The sequence below is a fragment of the Rhinolophus ferrumequinum genome, chromosome 3 (genome assembly GCF_004115265.2).
Source record: "Rhinolophus ferrumequinum isolate MPI-CBG mRhiFer1 chromosome 3, mRhiFer1_v1.p, whole genome shotgun sequence".
NCBI lineage: Eukaryota > Metazoa > Chordata > Mammalia > Chiroptera > Rhinolophidae > Rhinolophus > Rhinolophus ferrumequinum.
Genome location: NC_046286.1, coordinates 66,921,295 through 66,937,320, shown reverse-complemented (window position 1 = coordinate 66,937,320; position 16,026 = coordinate 66,921,295). Strand labels below are relative to the sequence as shown.

The 16,026-nt window shown below is 37.8% G+C and overlaps 1 protein-coding gene across 2 annotated transcripts in view; it reads left to right on the top strand.

Annotated features, from left to right (window-relative positions):
- FRK (fyn related Src family tyrosine kinase) overlaps positions 1-16,026 on the top strand; it is a 101,434-nt gene that overhangs the window by 78,006 nt on the left and 7,402 nt on the right. For both annotated transcript variants that reach the window (XM_033093734.1, XM_033093741.1), the window contains exons 3-5: positions 4,070-4,233; positions 6,451-6,619; positions 10,967-11,125. In XM_033093734.1, coding sequence (XP_032949625.1) covers positions 4,070-4,233; positions 6,451-6,619; positions 10,967-11,125 — 492 coding nt within the window. The remainder of the gene's footprint in view (positions 1-4,069; positions 4,234-6,450; positions 6,620-10,966; positions 11,126-16,026) is intronic.

The window sequence follows — 16,026 nt, the reverse complement described above, 5'->3', positions numbered from 1 at the left end:
TGTGTCTCCATTCTTTCTTTGCCTTTTTGTTGTTGTCTATTATTTCTGTGTGGTGGTATTCTATGATGTTTCCCTCTGTTTCTTCTTTTATTACAGTATATATTTCAGTTCTGGATTTTTTTTTTTGAGTGGTTACCCTTAAGTTTACATAAAAGAAAGTTTGATATTTAGAATATTCCATTTTCTTCAGCACGCTTACTTTCTCCATTCCCATATTCCGGTTCAGGCCTTTACTCTCCCCCTTTTTATTTTTCGGTTGCCACAAATTGTCCCTGTTGATGCTGGTCGAATAGCCTCCTTTAGTATTTCTTGTAGTGCAGATCGTGTATTAGAAAATTCCCTCAGCTTCTGTATGTCTGGAAAGGTCTTTATTCCTCCTTCATATCTAAAGGATATCTTTGCTGGATATATTATTCTTGGCTCATAATTTCTCTCCTTCAATAATTTGAATATTTGGTTCCACTCCCTCCTAGCTTGTAGAGTTTCTGCTGAAAAATCTGATGATAATCTAATGGGCTTTCCTTTGTAGGTTACTGTCTTCTTTTCCCTGGCTGCCTTGAGGATTCTTTCTTTGTCGTTGATTTTAGACAGCTTCAATACAATGTGCCTTGGAGAAGGCCTGTTGGGATTGAGGTAATTAGGTGTTCTAGTTGCTTCTTGGATTCGAGGATCCAGTTCTGTCCACAAGTTTGGGAAGTTCTCATCAACAATTTGTTTGAATATATTCTCTGTTCCCTTCTCTCTTTCTTCTCCTTCTGGTATGCCCATTATTCTTATATTGCTCTTTCTGATGGAGTCAGAAAGTTCTTGTAGAGTTCTTTCATTTCTTTTAAGTCTCAAGTCTCTTTCTTCTTCCATCTGTGTAATTTCCAGGTTTTTATCTTCGATGTCACTGATTCTTTCCTCCATCACATCAACTCTACTACCTAAGCTGGTTATTTCATTCTTAATTTCTTCTATTGAGTTCTTAATCTCCAGAAATTCTATTTTGTTCTTTTTTTAAATTTCAATCTCTTTCATAAAATGCTCATGTTGTTCTTTGGTTGTGTTTCTTTCTGTTTAAACTGCCTTTCTGTATTTTCTTGCATCTCATTGAGTTTTTTCAGAACGGCAATCTTGAATTCTCTGTCATTTAAGTCACATATTTCCATATTTTTAAGTTCCTTTTCTGGAGACTTTTCACTTTCTTTCTGAGCTGTCTTGTTTCCTTGGTATTCATGGCAATTACTGATTTATTATTTCTCTTCCTAGACATCTACAGGAGTGGCTTCTGCAACAGGTTGATAGGAAGAGGTCTTTCTTTTGTTTTCCAGTACTTGTTGGTAGAATGTTTTATTTTCTCTCCGACTGCAGCCTTTATTTTCTCTCTCACACGGTAGTGCTATGTTTTCTCTGCACTATTCCAGCTTCTCACACAATGGGGGGATTCCCTGGAAGACGGGCTTCTCCTCTGTTAATAGTTCACCTGGGTCACGGGGTGCAGTGTCTGTGTGGGTATGCGGAGAGCTTTTTAAGTTCCACAGCTCTTCCTGCACCAGATTCAGAGCCTGTATGTTTCAGCAGTTCTGTTTACTCCTGCAGGGATCCGCCCAGATAGGTGAGGACAGGGACAGGGTGAGTTGTGAGAGGTGGCCCAGAGCAATGGCGGCGACCACCACCACAGCCGGTCTTGCTTCCACAGCTCCCTCCCCTTTGCCGGAACTAGTTAGGCTGAGAATCTGTGTCTGCGGTCCACAGTTCTCAGAACAGCAAATATTCTGTTCTTTTCATCTGACACTGCTATTGTTCTGCTTCTAGCACCAGGCAGGTGGGGGCAGGGCGAGCTCTGGGAGGGTAGGGAGGGGTCGGCTAATCTCAGTGCCTAAGGCTTCCGTTCTCTGCTCGGCAGTGAAGACTTAAACCACTGTTTTCAGGCTTCTTCCCTCAGTCTTTGCTCCGAGGTCTCTGCCATGAGCGTTGGGTTCAGCCATGTTATATGCTGTCCCCTCAGCCCTGTGGGCCATAAACGGAGCCCTAGCAGTCCGAGTTCTTCCCTCTCCCGCAGCTGCGGTAGTTCCGGGATGCAGCGAGCTCGGAGCACTGAGCTAGGTCTGCGTCCTGCGCCTGTATGGCTCCCCCCGTGGCTCCGTCTCCACACTTCTCCCTTCCCTCCTCCCCTGCTCACGTGATTCGCCCACCTTTAAGTGAATTCAGTAGTGAGCCTCTTCGTCTTGCCTGTCTGCTGTGGCAGGGAGTCCTTTGTGGAGTTATTGTTGTTCGATTAGTTGTAAATTCCAGGGGAGCTTTACAGAGGCTCACCTAATGCTGCCATTTTGATGACGTCTCTCGGTTTAAGTTCTTTCAAACAATGCCACTAAAACCATTTTTTACGTGTGTTTTGGTGAATATATTGTGCATTTTTGTTGAATTCCCCTTTGGAGTGGAATTACTGCCTATGTTATAGGTCTGATTATGGTTAACTTTAGTAGATCATGACAAACGGTTTCCAAAGTGGTTGTAAAAATTATACTTTCATCAACCATGTAGAAAGAGAGAATTCCAGGTACTCCACTTTCTTGCCAATACTTGATATTGTCTTTTTTCTTTATAGTTATTCTGGTGTGTGTCAGTTATTTTTTGAGAAAATATTGTCGTTGCCATTGGCGTGCCCTTAGTAAACCTGTAGTATGGGACTGAGATGTCTTCTTTTCAGTCTTCTTACTTTCATGAAGCATTGCTCTGGCTCTACTGATTATTGAAGCATACATTTCTATGTTTAGCAAGGAATTCAGAATATCTGTACTCCTGGTAAATTCTGCTCAGTACTTACCCATAATTTTGCAGTGAAGGAGTAGCTATGAAGTGCTTCAGTCAATATTTTGAATACAAATACAGAATAGCTGGTTCAAACTAGTTTAAGTAAAAAAAAACCCCAAACAAAACCAAAACATTAATTGACTCTTGTAGCTGACAAGTAAGGCTTGGCTGGCTCCATGGTTTAAGCTTCACTTTTCTTATCAAGACTCTGCTATTCTAAGGAGCAGTCATTCTTCTCAATCTCTCTCTTTGCCTAGGGGCAAGAATTTTGTGGGGTGGGGAGGAGGGGGTAGGCGGGTTAGCTCCAAACTTCCAGCAGTTAAACACAAACAAAAACAAAACAACAGCAGTAACAACAAAATTCTTCCTGTCTTTCTAGAGCTCTCTAAGAAGTCCTGGAATTCAGTCTTCTTGGCTTTGATTGTGCCTTCCTTGGCTCAGGGTTGGTACTAAGTCCTTCTGGGCCACGTGCTCTTAGAGAAGCATGATTCTTCATATTGAGGTGCCATTACCAGAAGAAGGGACAATGGTTAGTGTGAGGCAAAAGAAACAAAATATCCACTACAAGTCAGGCAACTTACAAAAGCGCAGGCAGTCTGTTCCTGTAGATGCCATAGGACTTACCCTTGGGTTAAGCAAAACTGCTGGAAAATTGTATATATGGACTGCATCATGTTAGGCCCTGTGGAGTTGTTTTTATTGAACTGTGCTGGAACATTCTGTTATCAGCCTGCATTGAGAGACAGTATAATGAATGGCCTTGAAGAATTTCTTATATTATTGTAGGATAGTACTGAGGACACTGTTTATTCTATTTCAGTGTCAACATTATAGGATTTCATGGGAGAAAATTCTCCTTGGTCTCTGTAACGGGAGTTGAACTGTTTCTAAACAACTTTTGTGATTTCATCTGATGAACACTGTGATTTCTAAAACTGATAATGTTTCCTTCTTTGCATTGATAGAATGATAGAGTCAATTTTATGGCTTGTGTTAGTCAAGTATAGTAGGCTTCAAAGCATAGGTTTTTTTTTTTTTTTTTTTTTTTTTTTTAGTGCTAACCTCACTCCTTTATTTTTATCTTATATTTTCTTTCAAATATGATTTCCCAACACTTTCTTTTTTACTCTGCTGTTGTTCTGCAGTCTTTTCTGAAACAATGTTGAATGCATATAAATGCACATATTATTCCATGCGCTGAAAGTATCACCACAAAATAAGTAAATCTGCTTGGTTTTGCAAGAAGTTTAACAGGATTTATCTTGTGTTCCAGTTTTAGATGAAAGGGTTGTGAAACACTACAGAATCAGAAGACTGGATGAAGGGGGCTTTTTCCTTGTTCGGAGAAGAATCTTTTCAACACTGAATGAGTTTGTGAGCCACTACACCAAGACAAGTGATGGCCTATGTGTCAAGCTGGGAAAACCATGCTTAAAGGTGAAATGTTTTCAAGCTGTGTTCATTTATTTTTAAAGTTAAGTTTTCTTCCTTCAGATATCAGAGTATTTTTCATGTGATATGTCAGTTCAGAAAGAAAAAGAAAAAGTCATTTGATTACCTAAAGCATGTATAGGCCCATGAGCCAATGTTGTCTAACACTTATTTTTATAAGTAAGTTTTTGGAAAATAGACATACTCATTTATTTACAAATTGGCTTTGCTTTTTCACTTTAATAGCAGAGTTTAGTAGTTGCAACAGAGACTGTATTGCCCACAAAGCCTAAAATACTTACTACCTCATTCTTTTCAGAAAAATATTTGCCAATTCCTGACCTAAGGCAATCCCTAAAGACAGAAAATATTCATCCTTTGCACTAAGAAATTAATCTGGTATCCTGCCATTGGAGGACTTAATGATATGGCTGGAGGAAAAATAAGTGCCAGAATATAATTCTTTCTTAGATCTGTATTAAAGAATATTAATACAAAATTTCCAGGTTTAGTTCTCTGCATATAGGTATCCTTTAACAAATTTTCTAACAGTTTGATTTTTTGGCCTGGCCTATTTGGTGGGAGGAGATATCATTCATATAATTTATGCACATCTGTCATTATTTATTTGCATGTTTTACCTAAATGTACTTAAAATTATGTAGTAGTTATATACTGTAGTGGGGCAAGCCCTCAGCTCCTCCTCAGACAGAGCTCAGGTTTCATATACTGTCAGTGGGACAGCCCGCCCTGTGGCTGGATGATTGGTGAAAGTGTCATGGTGATGCCTGATCAGAAATATATGGACAAGTAGAAGCTGAAGAATTTTGTCCAGTATGTGCAGACTTTATTGAGTTAAATCCTGCCAAATTACTAGGCAATTTTGGTATAAGTATATACATCTTAGATGGTGCAGGAATGACCCCACAAGAGTATCTAAGCTCATTCTAAAAAATAGCTTCAAAGATAATAGTTTATATTCAAAGCTTATATACAAAGATACAGCTTACAAAATACATACTGTGTTTAACAAGTATTGTTGAATTCTGGTGAGGAAAAGGATTTACAAAGAAGCAAAGAACAAAATAAATGAACAAACAAAACAGAAACAAACTCATAGATACAGAGAACAAACTGATGGTTACTACATGGGAGGGGGGTTGGAGGGTTGGGTGAGAAAGGTGAAGGGATTAAGAAGTACAAATTGGTAGTTACAAAGTAGTCACGGGGATGTAAAGTACAGTGTGGGGAATATAGTCAATAATATTGTAAAAACTATGTATAGTGTCAGATGGGTACTAGACTTATGGGGAGGAAATCACTTCATAAATTATATAAATATCTAACCATGACACTGTACATCTGAAACTAATATAAAATAATATTGAATGTCAACTATAATAAAAAAATTGTCACAGGGATATAAAGTACGGCATAGGGGATATAGTCAACAATAGTGTAATAACTATGTACAGTGTCAGATGGGTAATAGACTTATTGGGTTCTCACTTTGTGACGTATGTGAATGTCTAATCACTATGTTGTTTTCTACACCTGAAACTAATAAATTAAAAAAAAGCAAAAGCAGCCTTATATGCACTCAAGATGCTGATGACTTGGTGGAGGAGATAAGATAAATATCCAACGGTAAATCGTAAACTAGACTATGAGCTCTAGGAGAGCAGAGGCCTTGCCTGTGTTGTTTACAGAATGGAACCTAGTTGGTGCTTGAAAAATATTTATTTATTGAATGGACAAGCAAATGAATGAATGAACAAATAAATGAATTTCAAAAAATATGAAAAGATTAATTATGCAAAAATATATGATGCATAATGGTAAATGCTGTAGGCCAGAGAGTTTGGGAAGTAATTGTGGGTGAGGTGGGAACTTCAATTTGGCCTTGAAATTGGGAGGATTTGGCTAGGCAAAGAGGCAGAAAGAAATCACGTCAAACCTGTTTGTACAAGGAAGGCACTGGGTGTGGGGTGGGCCAGATGGACAACAAGGTACCTCGGTTAGCAGGATTTGGGGGAGAGATCAGCTTGAAGAGGTAATGATACAGATTTTGCCACAACTTTCCATTTGAAAGTAATTAGAATAAAATATACAATCTTTTGGTTTTTGTAAACAATACCTTTTTAAAGGTATGTAGACTATATTTTTAGTGAAACATTGTGAAATCTTTTTTCTCACATGTATTTTAATTATTCGGTGCAACAGAGACAAGTACCAGCCCCTTTTGATTTGTCTTACAAAACTGTGGACCAGTGGGAGATAGACCGCCACTCTGTACAGCTCCTGAAGCGATTAGGATCCGGTCAGTTTGGCGACGTGTGGGAAGGCCTCTGGAACAATACCACTTCAGTAGCAGTGAAAACGTTAAAACCAGGTACAAAAATGAGACTGTCAAAAGTTAAATGGCATATGTTAATTTTCATCAGCTCAGCGTCCAACTGTACATGTCCAAGAGGTCACAGGACAGCCAATGTGGGAACCAAGCAAATGTCATCACTCTGTCTGACCCACGTAACCATAACCTGTAGCCAAGGCTTTGGAATATAAAGGCAAGAGCATGTTTCCTGGATTAGCTAAGTCTTAAGGTATCCCCAAAGCAACATTTCAATACGGAATTTCTTCTCTGGAATAAATATTCAATCCTCCAGTGTCCTTCTCTCCCTTTCTCCCCTAGATTTGGCTAAAAAATACTCACGTACGGAAAACATTTTAAAAAAAGTCAGTGGAACCTTGGAGTTATTAAGGGGACAACAATTTTATTATATATTAATTGTCTGTGATCAGAAGGTAAAATGGTCCACCTAAAAGACCTCATATTTGAAAATGTAGGAACTTTTTTTTTTTCATCTTCCTTTCTCTGTACTGAAAATTGAAAGTATACTAAAATCGATATTTATTCTGCCAGACATTATTTCCTCAATTTTAAAGGCAGGATAGGAAAATTTAGAGAGATTAAGTAACTTTCCTAAGACTTACTACTCATATAATCTTGAGGCAAATCATGCTATGCCTCACTTTTATCACTTGCAAAATAGAGTTCATACTAAAGCCAACCTAGCAAGGTTGTTATGAAAATTAAATTAGGTCATTAGTGGAAATGCTTTCCATTACATCAGGATCATTGTACGTGACAAATAAAAACAATTATTATACTAACCATTATTATTACTAATACAAAATCAGTAAGAGGCAGAGCTGGAATTTGAACTCACGTCTGCTACTGTAGCATCACACCCCAAGGAAGTGACATTCTATGAAAGTGTAATGTTACTGGAATAGCTTCGTATCTATTTCTAATAACATAGGTAAGAATAATAATCAGAGACTAGAATATAGTTCTCTAGGGAAGGAGGGGCTCCATTATTGACCGCGTCCAGAATTCTTAGAGGTTTATAAAGCCACCTAGTAGCAGCACTTGAACACCTGGGTACTGCTGACTTGCAGGCTAGTGTAACACCATGGTTCCCAAACTGTATGCCAAGGCACATTGGGGCACCACAGTGAATCCAGTTATTTTGTCTCAGTTATTTTGAAGTTTTGAGGTAAACACCCCAAACACTGCACAAACTGCTATACAGTAAGGGAATTGGAAGTTTCAGCATTAGATCATGTTATTGACATCGTATCTTTGTGAAGTTGGGTTTTTGGTGGTTACTGTGATCAAGTACAAGTTCCATCTAAAAATCAGTGTGTAACAGGAATTCTGGGTAGCAGTGTTCTATCTGCTTCCAAGACTTGAGAAATTGTACAATGCCCAGTTAATGCGTATATCTCTTTAGTAAGTAATTGTGATGAAGAATGAAATAAACAATTATTATTTTCTTTCAATTGATCTGTAGTACTTTTCAAAAAGGGGTATTAAGTCATTAGGACACAAGTACTGCTTCAGTTGTTTGGATTTAGCCAAGTAATCAGTAGAATTGTTGGGTATTCATTTTAGCTTAGGGGCATTGTGAAAAAAGTTATTGAGACAGTGAGTATGCCATGAACTGACAAAGTTTGGGACCTTTTTCGTATAATAGTTAAGAGCATAAAGTTTGGTATAAGGTAAACCTGAGTCCAAACTTGGCCCTGCCCTCTTTGACTTTTTTCACCTTTTGAATCTCTTCACCTGGAAATGGGAACTATATTAATTCCTACTTCATAGGGTTTTATAAGGATTCAATGTACATAAAATGTAAATAGTGCATTCTTTAGAAACGTTAATAAGTTCCTGACAGATGCCCACTGATGTGCAAATTTGCTAGAGCAGGAGCCCAGGGCATTTACACCTGCCACATGAAACAAGGGAGCAGCACTTTTAAGTGCCCAGATGCCATGTGAATACTTCAGGTGAGGACAATCTATTCCAACACCTGAGATTTTCACAGTCACTATGTGTATGTGATTTTCAATCCTAATCTTGTTGACAATTGAGACTCAACTTTATTGTTCAACCTAATTATTCTTTTCCAAAAAGAAGCAGCTAGCTATCTATCCTAACATTGCTCTCTAAGGAAGGCCTTCTGGAGGTCAAAAGAGAACAAAAAAAAAATCAGATTTCTTATATTAAAAAAAGAAATGCCATGATAGTTTTCTCTCCAACAGAAATGGTTATTATTGATTTACAGTGTGATAGCAGCAAACAGCTTTGGTGATTGGTTAAATGTCTTCACTTCACTGGGGCCATTAATCAATCTTAGCAGCTATTTATTGCTTAGCAGACTACCATGCAATAAAGATGAGCCTGAAATCAACTCCCACAGTAGCTTTGACAGACAAAAATTAATATTTAATGTTGCATTACAAGCTGAGTTGAGATTGGGTCTCCTCTGCTGTGCAGCTGGTCAGCTGTAACCAGCGTAGCAAGCCTTCACTTGCAGAGGCTCCGAACGTATTGTGGTTCCAGCTATTGTGCATAGTCTGATTTGGCAGTGATTTGAGTGTCCTGCATTTCATGAATCTGATGCCCACCCAAAGTATCAACAGAGAATATAAATTGTCTGAATGGTGGTTATAATTTCTGCCATCACTGAAGTTTTATGAGTCAGATTATTTTTTTTGGGGGGTGGGGAGTTGGGAGGATCCCAATATATCCATATTTGACCATATGCCAAACTAGTTGTACCAACCAAGTACAAAATCCTTTATTATGGTTTGGGTGCCTCATTTGTATTCAGATCTATTTTGCGATTATGATTCAAGATTTCAATCCTATTTGATTATGTGGAGCAAACCAATCGTAGAGATGAAATTGAGGGAGCTCAGCAAAAAGTGATGAAAAAGAGACTAGGACATTTCCCTTTATCTTCTCTCTTCAAGTCATCACCTATTCCCCTCTTCAGCCTGTGAAAAAATACATACAGTCGATCTATTTGGCTTAGTCCAGAGTATGAATATTAATAATAATACAAATAATGGTCAACAGTCATTGAATACATATGTGTCAGGCATTGTTATTATCCTGATAATGATTTTATGATGTCAGTAAGTTATTAGCCACACTTTGCAGATGGAGAAACTGAAGTACAGAGATGTTTGGTAACTTGCTAAAGATCACGCAGTGAGCCAGGGTTTGTTCAGAATCTGGAGTTTGATTGAGCCTAGGTTCTAGACTTCTAGACTGTAAAGCGTATACAGAAGGATAGGCTGCCTAAATGTTTTATGTGAAATGATCTGCAGGTAACATATAACTCTTCTTCACATTAGTAAATAAGTCAGAATGTTACCTTAGAATGTCAAAGGTTGACCACGCCTGGGTTCAAATATCAATTGTGAAGTCTTCAACATGAGAGAACATGATGAATGAAATGGAACACTCTCTTTGGGCATCAATGGAAATATTTGCACTATTCATAGTGAATACTGAAATGTGAAATTACAATAATATCTCTAAAACATCATACCCTAAAAGAAATGAAAGATTTAAAAATTACCGATGAAATGTAAACTCCAGATATCCTTCCTCCTCTTAGATTTGATTTGCTGTTAACCACTTTGCATGGTGAGTCTGAGATGAGCCATTTAAATACAATTTAATTGTCGATGAGTTTTCAGAATAGGTCCCAGTACTGTCTCCCTTATCATTTGGTCAATCTATTAAGACTCTGACTGCAGAAGTATTAATACAGGAGAAAAATGTTGAAAATCAATTTCAAGTTAGACACAAAAGACTGGTGGGAAAAACACTAAGTTTTGATTATTTTCTCCTTAGTTTATACTGTATGTCCCTACAGAATTAAGGACATAAATATGGCCGAATGTCATTACTTAAGGATTGTTATCCAGCTGTTACCACAATGGGTACTAAGGACAGGGCAGCTGTCAGTCTTCCCTGGATCCTGGACCACAAAGCTCTGGCTGCAGTAATTAAACATTCAGTGTCTTCCAGCATTCATGTTAATAGAATGTCTTCTCTTTGTGTTCTTAAGATGCCTGCCTTGTTTTTTCAATTAGACTGTCAGTCTTTCCTTTTTTCTTCATTTTTCATGTGAACCTGAATCAACCTTTCTTCACCTACAGGTCATAACACATAAAGTGCACACCGTGATGCACCAGCACATCAGTTATTAGGTTGCCCTGCCTGAACTGATTCTCCTCTTTGATAAATCTGAAGATTTGCAACATTGATGTTCTCACTTTACTGAGAGGCAGGAAGCAATCTTGGTGATTCCCACCAGGCTGCTGCGAGGATAGGAATGTCTCAATAACATGAAGTGATTTCCCCCTCTTCTTGTTTCAGGTTCAATGGATCCAAATGACTTCCTGAGGGAGGCACAGATAATGAAGAACCTAAGACATCCAAAGCTCATCCAGCTTTATGCTGTTTGCACTTTAGAAGATCCAATTTATATTATTACAGAGTTGATGAGACATGGAAGTCTGCAAGAATATCTCCAAAGTAAGCTAAAGACTTAATAAAAGGGAGGAAAAAAGAGTCATTTAGTTTAGTAAGTCCTATAAATGTCAATTTAGCAAGCTTTCTATAACCCAAAGGATATTTACTATGTGTATATCTCTGAGAATGAATGTTTTAACATTAAATTGCTTAACTACTCTTTTATAGGATATATACTGTGTACTCAAAGGGAGGAAAAATATTTATGTAGTGGAAGAACAAATTGTTCACAATGGACATATTGGAGTACTTAAACGTAATGTGGAAGATTGAAGAATAAATGTTTTGCGTGATGCTTTGTTTCCTACAATAACTAATTGAATAATTTCAGTCATGGACCAATATTTTCTATGGCTGAGAATTAGGGGACATAAAATACTTTTGGGAAAAGAGAGGGAGAGGTACCATCATTTTTTTCTTTGCCAGTGTTTGACAACATTGTACTTGTTGGTGTTTAAAATACTTCCACTGTTAGGCAATATTAGGATTTTCAGACTAAAAAGCAGAAATGTACTATTGCTTTATTTCTACATCTGCTTACTCTAGTCAGATAAGACTTAAGTGCATTGTAAAATTTTGGTGTTTATTAATAAATAATTTCATAAGCAATGATGTAATAAGCATTAAAATGAAATGTTAAAAGTAGTTGAGATCAAGTACTGAGAAAATACAGTTGTTGAGCCTTGAACAGTATGGGGTGAGGGGTGCTCACCCCCCGGGCTGTTGAAAATGTGCATATAACTTTTGACCCCCCCCCCCAACTTAACTATTGCTGTTGTCCCTTGGTATCAGTGGGGGATTTGTTCTAGGACCCCCTGCAGATATGAAAATCCACGGATGCCCAAGTACCTATATAAAATGGCATAGATCAGTGCATCTAGTTGGCCCTCTGTATCTGTGGACTGACCCCCAACTGCAGATCAGAAACAGTACAGGTATTTATTGAAAAAAAAAATCCATATATAAGTGGACTTGTGCAGTTCAAACCCATGCTATCCAAAGGTCAACTGTAATTCATACTTAAAAAAGAGATTTTTCTATCTTTTCTTGAAATGTCAGAGTGGGAGTGTTATAGTGTATGGAGGTAAAGGTAGGTGAGAATAATATAACAAAAATATCAGAAAGATAAGAGTATTCTCTTATTTCAGGGTAACTTGTGAAACTGGTGATATTAAGTTGTACAACTAGATTAGAAGAACCAAGAACATAAAGCCTGTCAAATGCTTTTAAAAACAGAAAACCCACAAAAATATACCTAGCTCCCTTCCAAAAAGATATGAAATCTAACAGCAGCAGAATATGTTATCCATCATAGAAATAACAACCTTAACCATTGACCCCTGGGTCCTTATTCCCAGGGACAAAAGTACAGGAGCCATCTTAGGTCATCTCTAATAAAAGTACTTTGTCAAGGTCACTTATAGCATTCACAGTTTTAAAGTCAATAGTCAATTTTTAATTCTCAGACCTATCAGCAGTATTTTATTTGATGGACACTATCTCCTTCTGGTAACAGTTCCTTCATTTAGCTTCCAGGACACTTCACTCCATGGCTTTTCCTCCTATCTTTCTCGCTGGTTCTCAATTTATGTGATTTCCCTCATTTCCCAGACCTCTCAGTATCTTGCAATTTTCCAGGACTCCTTTGCAACATCGCTAGTTCCCTTGCTAATCTCAACCAGTTGCGTTGTTCACTAACACTTATGTATCAACAACTCCCCCAATTTATATCCTTCTATTACTTCAGAATCATATATCCAACCACCTTTTTAACTTCTTTACTTAAATGTTATGCCAGTTTGGATAATGTAGGTATGCTGCAGTAAGGAACAGCCTTGAAGTCCCAGAGACTTAACTCAAGTATTTATATTGCTCATGGTACACGTACAAAAATAGATTGACTGGTGGCTCAGCTCTTTTGATCACCTTGGCAGGGGCACGAGATGTAACTAACCTTATTCTGACTCTTAAATTTTCTGACCACAAGTGACAGAGGTGACTTTTGTGCCCTTTTCATCCAGCCTAATCAAGTCAAAAGGAGTAGGGGAGCACAATTCTCTAAAGTGCTTGAAAGGAGACAAAAATAAATGTTTGAGAACAGCCCTAATTTCTACTACATATGTCTATTAGACATTTTAAAACAACATGACCCAAACTGGTCTTCTAGTATTATTTCCAGTAATCTGCTCCTCTTGTGGTCCTTATTTCTTTGACAATATCAACAATCAGGCCTAATATCTTGGAGTCATTTCTACTTCTCACATCCTATCTTTAAGCCGCCAGCAAATCCCATTATCTTGCTTTCCAAATATATCCTGGAATTTTCTGCTTCTCAACCCTCCCATTCTGGTCCAAGCTGTCAATCAACTCTCACCTGGATTCTGCAATAGCCTCCTAATTGGTCTCCCTCTTTTAGTGCTTGTCTCCTTCAGTCTCTTCTTAATATAGTAGCTAGAGAGATCCTGTTAAAATGTGAATCAGATCTTGTCCCTCCTTAGCTCAAAACTTTTAATGACTCCTATTTGTTCTTCTCTCTGGGGACCCATAAAGTCCCCAGGATCTGCCTCTCCATTGACCACATCTCTTACAACTGTCCCCTGTTCATTCTGTGTCAACTACACTGCTTTTTTTCTTCTTCTTCTTCTTTTTTTCTGCTCTTCATATCTTCCAGATGTGCTTGGCTTCAGGTGCTTCACACTTGCTGATTTTTAGATCTGAATTGTTTCCCATTACTTACCCACATAGTGTGCTTCCTCACTTCCTGAAAGTCTTCTGGAAATATCTTCAGACATCCTCATCATGGTGAGTCTTTTGCTGATCACCCTCTAAATTCTAAAATTTAATCTCCCTCTGACTCTTCATATTCTTCTTTTCTGGTTTTTGTTTTCTCTTTTATCTGTTGATCATCTTATAATGCACGACATTTATATAGCTTATTTTTAGTATCTTGTAAAGTACAACTCCACGAGGGCAGAGATTTTTCTTTGTTTTAGTGCTAGAAGAGTGTCTGGCACATAGGAGGTGTGAACTAATTATGCATTGACTGACTGAATGAATAAATTAAAAGAGAGATTAAGTCGGGGCTCTCCTGAACCTAGTAAGATTGGGACTTGGAGTCAAGCTTGTTTTGAGGCTTTTGGTATCAGCTTGAAAAGATCCCTTATTACACTGCAAACTCTTCTGAGGATTTCTGTGGCTTGTTGATATGTTTTACTCAGGGTCAAGCACGAATCCTGTCATCTTCTAGGTAGGGACATGAAGGTCAATTTACCAAAGCTACCATTTTCCAGGATACTTAGCAGCAAGGAGGAGTAATGAAAATATGCTCACTATAGACAATCCCTTCCCAATCAAGACGGTTTAAATTCAACGAAGTGATCTTATAATGAATCTGCCACTCTTAAACAGCCTATCATGATAAATATTAAGCTGAAAGACTCTTGAGTAATGGGACATAATTGAAAATATTTTCTTGCTGCAGATGTAAATTGTCACAGGTCTGTGAACAACCTTTATATCAGTTTTGACATCTGGCTATTTTATTAGAAGTGTGCTCTGAGGTCAACTTAAGCAGTTCCTAAGCTACTGCACTCTTTCAGGGTAAGAAATGTGTTATTAGTCAATTTCCTTCTCTATTGTGCCTGTCAGTGAAAACCTTTTTATATCCACTGTAATAGGATTAGATATTGTATTTGATAGTTGAAATAACATACATATTTTCCTATAGAACCTTCTTTGTAATCTCTAAGCTTGGCTGAATATTTTTTTGCAATACAGTTCTCCAAAATGGGAGAAGCTTGTCAAAAAATGTTAGCGTTGAGGGTAATTGATACAGGTAATTCTTACTGAACTTTAAAGAGGATAAATATCTGCTTTTTTTTTTTTTTTCAGTTTAGTTGGGCTTGTTGTCTTTCCAATAAATACCTATAGAGCATCTGACACATGTCAGGATATTTCCTTTAAAAAATATATAAATCAAGTTCTAGCATCATTCTCATTGTTCGTCATTCTCATTGACAGTTCACTTAAGTGGACTGATGTGGACAGGGATGTTTCCATTGGGATACCCTTTAACTGAATACAACTCCATAACGAGTTGCCATTTGTGTGAATGGAAGTCTCCTCATTGTTCCTGACATTAGGGTGCTCAGGAGTGATGTGTAAGGTGTTTTCGGCAGGCAGTATAGAATAGTTCTTGAGAGAATATGATTTCGACCTAAAACATACCTGGATTTCAATCTCCACTCTACAACATATTACCTGTTCCTCAGAGTAGCAGGAACCCCCGTGAAATGGGGCAAATAATAGTTACTTCATATAATTGTTATGAGTTATTAAGTGAGGTGATTTACTAGAATTCCACCACATGGGATAGTGGTGAGAGAGGAGCATACACATTTTAATTTTTTTCTGTAAAAAGTACTAGATAGCACTTCCTATGTGCCAGGCATTTTTCTAAGTCCTCTACAAATATTAATGTAGTTCATTATTCTAACAACCTCATGAATTATTATTATTATCACCCCTAGCTTATAGTTGAAGAAACTAGGGGATGGAGAGGATAAGTAACTTATCCAAGGTGCTTGAGTTAAAATTCAGACCCAGGAAGTCTGGCTTCATAGTCCAAGCTTTTAATGAAATGCATAAGACTGATGTTATTTTCCTAACACCAACCTGTATTTATTATCTATTACTGCATGCACAACAATTTACTCCAAAACTTGGTGGCTTAAAGCAGCAAACATTTATTTTCTCACAGTTTCTGTGGTCAGGAATCCACAGGTGGAGTTGAGCTGGGCCTTCCCGCTCAGGGTTTCTCACAAGTCTGCGGTGAAGGCATTGCCAGCTGCTCCAGTAACCTGAAGTCTTCTACAGGAGGTTGATTTACTTTCAGTTTTATGCAT